Genomic DNA, 7,978 nt, shown 5'->3' with positions numbered 1-7,978 from the left:
CACACATTGTGACACACATTGTGACACACATTGTGACATACATTGTGACATACATTGTGACATACACGTTCACACACATTGTGACACACATTGTGACATACATTGTGACACACATTGTGACATACATTGTGACATACACGTTCACACACATTGTGACACACATTGTGACATACACGTTCACACACATTGTGACATACACGTTCACACACATTGTGACATACACGTTCACACACATTGTGACATACATTGTGACATACACGTTCACACACATTGTGACATACACGTTCACACACATTGTGACATACACGTTCACACACATTGTGACATACATTGTGACATACACGTTCACACACATTGTGACATACACGTTCACACGATGGGTGCGGAGAATGTGTGATTGGGACGGGGTGGTGTGGGTCGGGGGGGGCGGGGGGGGTGCATTTGGTGGAGGTGTCATCAGTCATACTACCAGTAACAGAAATGACAGCAAGCTACCAACCAGAGAGACATGATTATGACATCAGTCATACTACCAGTAACAGAAATGACAGCAAGCTACCAACCAGTGACATCATTATGACATCAGTCATACTACCAGTAACAGAAATGACAGCAAGCTACCAACCAGAGAGACATGATTATGACATCAGCGATTGATGTTACAAATTTGATATCGCCCTATCTTGTGCTCAAATCTACCCACCCCCGATACTTATATAACAGTAATTGGACTGCTGAATAATAAATGGTGTATTGAAATAGTACTGGAACAACTACAGGTAACATGTTTCGAATATTTTGCACTCCAAACGTTTCATCGTTACTTATAGATACTAATTTTGTTTGTTGTCTGTGAAATTAGCGACTTTCGCTGTCCTGTGAGATGGTGTGAATCACTGTGTAAAGCAATGACCTATGTTGCACTGAATGATGAAATTGGCTCCCTAAGTTATGGTCCATGTCAGTGAACTGCTCATGACATGGGTGTAAGTTAGGGGGGAAGTTAACGCCCCATGTTGTCTTGTATGGTGTAAATCATGGGGGGAAGTTAACGCCCCATGTTGTCTTGTATGGTGTAAATCATTGTGTAAGTTAATGACCGAAGTTGTAGCAGATTTTAGACCATCATGGAAGTGAATGGCACATTTTGGACCATCATGGAAGTGAATGGCACATTTTGGACCATCATGGAAGTGAATGGCACATTTTGGACCATCATGGAAGTGAATGGCACATTTTGGACCATCATGGAAGTGAATGGCACATTTTAGACCATCATGGAAGTGAATGGCACATTTTAGACCATCATGGAAGTGAATGGCACATTTTGGACCATCATGGAAGTGAATGGCACATTTTGGACCATCATGGAAGTGAATGGCACATTTTAGACCATCATGGAAGTGAATGGCACATTTTGGACCATCATGGAAGTGAATGGCACATTTTGGACCATCATGGAAGTGAATGGCACATTTTGGACCATCATGGAAGTGAATGGCACATTTTGTCGAAAGGTGTAAATCATTCTGTAACTTAATGATCCATGTTGTTTTGTAAGACGGTTTTAATCACGATGCAAATCAATTACCCGTGCAGGTTGTAAATAACTGTGTAAGTTGAGGAATCATGCCATAAAACAGAATATAAATTATAGTGCAAGTTTGTGATACATGCTGTAGCATGGTGTACGTGAATGACCCATTCTGGTTTGTATGGTTTAGGTCATTCTGTAAGTGCTTGACCTATATATGTTGCAGCAGGATGTAAGTCAACGACAGTTTTCTTCTACTGTAATTTGTCACGACATATTTCTCTGTTCGAGATACAGGCTGCTCTCCTCGGGGAGAGCTGTGTGCCACAGTACAGCGCCACCAATATTGTTTTTCTTTTTTTTCTGTCTTCAGGTATATTTTTCTTTTACTAACGCAGAAGATTAAAAAAAAAATCTTTGCCAGGGACAACGCATCCTTTTGTTGCCGTGGGTTCTTTTACGTGCGCTAAGTGCATGGTGCACAAGAGACACTGGTTTATCGTCTCATCCGAATGTGTCTTGTATGTGGTGCATGTCATTCTGAAAGTTAATGAACCTGGTCCGATTAATGCCGGAATAGATATATGAAAAGATACGTAGAAAACAGCCTTGTCACGTAGTCCCAATTCTACAAATGAACAGTATGGAAAATGTCATCAAACTCATTCATCATCAATATAGGAAAATACGTCCCAGATATATAACCTGCCATGCCACGCTCTAGAGGTGCCCTCAGTTTTGACTCCCACTCACTTCCGTGCTTGGAATGAATGATGTCAAAGTGTTCGGTGTTGGCAGGTTCATGGGAAGCTGCAGATGGATAGAAGTGGTGGCGGCCTCCACTCTGGAGGCAACGCTCCCTCCTTTTGACTCTGTGACTAAGCGATTATTGTCGTCAGCAGGGGTCATGGTAGATGGTGTTCTAAGTATGTTCAACGGGCTCTACCGAGCAGCACTGAACATAACTCTAAAGGAAAAACAAATAAAACTGCACGCGGGAAAAAATACAAAACAATGGGTGGCTCTCTCAGTGTAGCGACGCGCTCTACCTGGGGAGAGCTACCCGAATTTCACACAGAGAAATCTGTTGTGGCAAAAAAGAGAAATACAAATACAAAATAAACTCAGCAGCAGTGCAGGGTCTCCTCTGGTGTGTGGCCTCCTGGCGAACTAACATCGATGGTTCCTTGTGGACTGCCGACGCTGGGACTGCGACGGATGAATCCGGTGTGGCCGTGTGTGGGGGTAGTTGGAAAAGTAGCGTGGAGTAATGCCACTGACACGGTGCAGATGATGGAGCAGCAAAAAAGAGTTCATGAACCATGCTGTAGCAGAGTACATGAGTAAATCATGATTGTAAGTGAAGTCAAACAACCCACCACCACCGTCTTGACTATGTGTAAAACCTTTGATTCATATGGATACTTACATAGCACCTATCAGTTCCAAGAAACCAAGCCACAAGTGCTTTTCAGACAGGAAGTCATGTTGCACGACAGGCTGCAGACCTGGATACAGCCGATGGACATCAGCCTTTAGGCGGTTATTCATTCCTTTGTCATTCAGACAGGCTTCAGTTACGCACGCGCGCACACACATACACATACACGCGCGTGCGCGCGCGCGCACACACACACACACAATCATGCACTCACACACACACACACACACAATCATGCACGCACACACACACACATACGTATAGGTTTTATATTAAAGGTGTGACACGGTGTGTGTGTGTGTGTGTGTGTGTGTGTGTGTGTGTGTGTGTGTGTGTGTGTGTGCAGGTGCTTCTCTATGAAATCCCGAAGTCCGAAAAGTTCACGGCGTGGATCAAGATGTCCATTGCTGAAGGCGGCGCCCCCGCTACCATCATCCACAAGAAGGGCGGAGACACCAAGTGGACTGTGGTCATCAATGACCTCAGCCACATCTTTGAGGTCCGTATTGTTTGTATTCCTTTATGGCAGTGCTTCAGGTGAACATAACCCTCCACCCCCGTCCCCAAACCCAGATCTCTGGCGGGGAGGGTGATTATATTTTCCCCAAAGTTTTACCAATTTGCCACCCAAAAATACCAGTCTGAAAAAAAAAGAAAAAAAAAGGAAAGAGATTTACCGTATGAATATACCATAATATGTTGTTGTTTTTAATACACTGTTTTGCAACATCGCGAAAGATTTAATCATCAGAAACGGTCTGTCGTAGGTTCGTATTATATTACTTATCCTTCTTCTATCAAGAAAGATCTGCTAAAATGTATTAGAACACCAAAGACATTCTGTAACTGACCCAAACGCCACGATTTTCAAGTGTCACGTCACCAGAATTTAGTCTACCAAAATGAAACGTTACTACTACAAACTTCGGTGACGTTTGGCGTTGTCACTGTTTTCCCTGTCTCAAGGGATGAAGGATGCCAAGCCAGTGGCCTCTGTAGCTGTTGATGGCAGGGAGTTTCAGACCTAGGTCTAGGAAAGAAGTTCAGATTGAAGATATGAGTTCTCAGTTGCTGAGTGTTCCCTAAACTTTTGAGAATGACTGGAATGTGTTCAAGAAAGACCTGGGGGTCGGGTAAGCCGGCAGTACACGAACGATTGGGTTAATAAAGATGTATTGTATTGTGTTCTGAGTTCCCCATACCTGGCTACACCTGAGTTGGACTGTTGCAGTGCTGGAGCAGGCAGTACACAGGGAACTATCGTTGATAGGTCGCCAGGAGGCCACCCACCAGAAGAGACCCAGCACTGCTGCTGTGTCACTTCAGTGGTGTTAGAAAGTGCCTGTTCAAACAGGACACCATTTACTAAGCCCCCTACTGATGACAGTAATCCCTTTGTTGTGGAGCCAGATTGAGTGTCCCCCATAGAGTGGGGGTGCTACCACATCACTCCAATGACAGTACCTCATGAATCTGCCAAAACAGAAGACCTTGAGGGGACTCGCCCCAGCATGGAAATGGAGGGCCACAGATCTTGGCATTGTTCTATTTCTTAACAATCTGTCCCCGTATTTTTGTATTTATTCCCATTTGGAAAATTTTCAGAAAGTTACCATGATCTGTTCTGAATGGCAGAATTAAAAAAAAAAAATGTTTAATGTCTGATTGTGATGTCTGATTTTTTTAAATTTTTTTTTCTCAAGGCCTGACTAAGCGCGTTGGGTTACGCTGCTGGTCAGGCATCTGCTTGGCAGATGTGGTGTAGCGTATATGGATTTGTCCGAACGCGGTGACGCCTCCTTGAGCTACTGAAACTGATACTGAAACTGATACTGTATTGCGTTGCATTGCGTTGTGTTGTGTTGTTGTCACGGTGTTGCCCACTTCACCATTTAATTAAGCGCCGCCGCTTCAGTCTCTTCGTTGGTTTCTCGCTTGCGGTCTCGTCTGCCTCGGGTCTTGTACTCATCCAATCAGGAATCTTCATACGGTTCCCGATTCACCAGTCGATGACAGCCACGCATTTACCACAGTTGTGTTGTGTTGTGGTGCACTGCTTTGTATTGTATTGTATTGTATTGCATTGTATTATATCATATTGTATTGTATCATACAGGAATACGCGCGCCGAGACGCAGATGTGAATATCGTGCGCGAGACAGCGGAAGGCCAGTTTGACGGAGTCTCCAACGTAATCTTCAAGACCACCGGAATCAAGGAAACTGTCGTACTCTCCGATAAGCTGATCCTCTCGGAAGAACGATCTCTCTCACCGGCGCCTCCCACGGGAGACCACCCTGCGGGGCGTGGGGGGGAGGGGGGTGTGGGGGGGGAAGAGTAATGGATAAGTAAACAATAAAGAGCGGTAACTCTACATTGAGAGAGTATCCTCTCTTTATTATTCATTAATCTGTTACTCTCCTAGCCTCATTATTCTTTAAGTTCGAGTCACGTGCTCGAGGCAACGAGGCAACTGTGCGTTTGTTGTGTATTGTCTGTATGTTCTGTGTAGAATTTTTAGGGCTAAAAGGCTGTACTAGCATTCAATAAATAGCTAATTTGTGTTCGCACCTTTCTTCTATCATTGCTGCTGAATGTGCACATGTCAAATGAATAAGGACAAGCCCGAGACTTCCTTTTTTTTTTTTTTTTTTAGAAAGTGTCTGGGTTTCTTCCAGTGCAGGCTACCTTTTATTCACCTGTGTGCTAGCTGAATTGGCAGCATAAGCAGCAGTGACTTGAAATTGTATCCCTTGTTCATGGAGAGAGAGAGCACGATTGACAGACTGATGATGGCTCTGAAGTGTTCATTCGCCCACAGCTTCTCAAAATGTTGAAATGATTTTTGTTTTTGTTTTTGCTCGTTGTTGATGATACTACTAATAACAATGATAATATTAATCCAAATGATACAGCACTTTTCCATGTTAAACATGCTCATTTGCACTGTACAGTGGAAAACCCAACAAGTAAACATTCAAGTATTTTTTTTGTTTTGTGTTTGTTGCTGTTGCTCCAGAATTTGCGATTATTGTGTTTTTCTACATTTTGATGAATGGCGATCAGAGGTGAGGGGATGAAGTTCTGCTATAGAAGTCGAACTTACGTTTGGGACTTCTTAATTAACAAGGCTGTGCTCATAATTTCGTATTTCTTTTTTTATTTTTATTTTTTATCACAACAGATTTCTCTGCGTGAAATTCGGGCTGCTCTCCCCAGGGAGAGCGCGTCGTTATACTACAGCACCACCCATTTTAAAAATGTTTCCTGCGTGCATTTTTATTTGTTTTTTCCTATCGAAGTGGACTTTCCGACAGAATTTTGCCAGGAACAACCCTTTTGTTGCCGTGGGTTCTTTTACGTGCGCTAAGTGCATGCTGCACACGGGACCTCGGTTAATCGTCTCATCCGAATGACTAGCGTCCAGACCACCACTCAAGGTCTAGTGGAGGGGGAGAAAATATGGGCGGCTGAGCCGTGATTCGAACCAGCGCGCTCAGATTCTGTCGCTTCCTAGGCGAACGCGTTACCTCTAGGCCAACACTCATATATATATATATATATATATATATATATATATATATATATATATATATATATATATATATCTGCTGGTCAGGAAATTTGAGCAACACTCAAAAAACACGTTATCCGTGAAGTGGAAGACCCACGATCCCGCCTCCCAGATGTCAGAACGTAGGCTATGTTGAGATGTCAGAATGTAGGCTATGTTGAGATGTCAGAACGTAGGCTATGTTGAGATGTCAGAATGTAGGCTATGTTGAGATGTCAGAATGTAGGCTATGTTGAGATGTCAGAACGTAGGCTATGTTGAGATGTCAGAACGTAGGCTATGTTGAGATGTCAGAATGTAGGCTATGTTGAGATGTCAGAATGTAGGCTATGTTTGGGAAGACGGCACGACATAGTTTTTCTTGTTCGCAATTTTAAGAAAAGAAATTCTGGACAGAACACATTCAGTGACATTAACTTCACCATCGACGTGTTTACTGCATATGAATACTCTAAAGTTGATATGGGACCCTTTTAACGATTTTTTTTTCTAAATCTGTTTATTTTCCCCTCATGATTCCTGTAGCGGATACAGCATGTATCACAAGTGAGTCCTGACGGCCTTGCCTCTCGTGGTTTTTTTTCTCGGTCTGCTATAGTCCTTCGTGGTCGACGCTCACGTCTATGCACTTCTTAGTCAGGTTGGTGTGGATCCACAGGTGGATCCTTGTCTGGATCTGCATGTCCTTTAACGGTGTTTAGATACAACGTGGTTTTTTTTGGGGTTTTTTGTTTTTGTTTTGTTCTTTTGTTTTTTGGTTCTTGTTTTATTTTATTTTTTGGGGTGTTTTTTTGTTGTTGTTTTTTTAGGGGGTGTTTAAGTACAAAGATGTTTAAAGAAGTTTTATAAAAGCAGTGGCTTTGGAGTCCTTTAAAAGCAGAAGTGACCTGGTGATTTTGGAGACCTTCCCCCCCCCCCCCCCCCCCAAAAAAAAAAAAGGAAGAAAAGTACAGATTTTAAGGATTCTTAATAACAGCTGTATTTTTAAGGTGTTAAAGAAAAGCAAAGGTGTTTTAGAAAGCTTAAGAACAGCGGTGGCTTTAAGGTTTTTACGAACAGCATTGGGTTTTAGAGTGTTTAACAACAGTAGCGGCTATGAGAGTGTTTAACAGTGGCTTTGAAATTGCTTAAAAACAGAAGCTTCTAAGAAGTTATAGAACAGCAGCACGTCGTTTTGGAGGTCTTTGAGATCAGCATTGACGTGATGGTTAGATTTGAGGGTGTTTAAAAAGGAAAAATTATTTCCAGGGTGTTAAAGAATAGCGGTGTTCGTGGTGATGTTTTCAAGGTTGTTTGAAAACAGCAGTGGTTTTCACAGTATTTAAGAATAGCAGAGGTTTTAAGGGTGTTTCTAATAGAGCAATTCTTAAGGGTGTTTAAGACTAGTGAATCGTCAAAGAAGATTTGTAACCGCAGTGGTTTTGGAGAT

General features: G+C 42.7%; 1 protein-coding gene across 4 annotated transcripts in view; it reads left to right on the top strand.

Annotated features, from left to right (window-relative positions):
- LOC143275454 (uncharacterized) overlaps positions 1 to 5,961 on the top strand; it is a 15,541-nt gene extending 9,580 nt beyond the window's left edge. For all 4 annotated transcript variants that reach the window (XM_076579592.1, XM_076579591.1, XM_076579594.1 and 1 more), the window contains 2 exons: positions 3,322 to 3,474; positions 5,092 to 5,961. In XM_076579592.1, coding sequence (XP_076435707.1) covers positions 3,322 to 3,474; positions 5,092 to 5,316 — 378 coding nt within the window. In that variant the 3' untranslated portion in view covers positions 5,317 to 5,961. The remainder of the gene's footprint in view (positions 1 to 3,321; positions 3,475 to 5,091) is intronic.
- Positions 5,962 to 7,978: the final 2,017 nt, after the last annotated feature.

The sequence above is a fragment of the Babylonia areolata genome, chromosome 30, assembly GCF_041734735.1.
Source record: "Babylonia areolata isolate BAREFJ2019XMU chromosome 30, ASM4173473v1, whole genome shotgun sequence".
Lineage (NCBI taxonomy): Eukaryota > Metazoa > Mollusca > Gastropoda > Neogastropoda > Buccinidae > Babylonia > Babylonia areolata.
The sequence above is the reverse complement of the archived record's forward strand: the minus strand, read 5'-3'. Positions and strand labels throughout refer to the sequence as shown.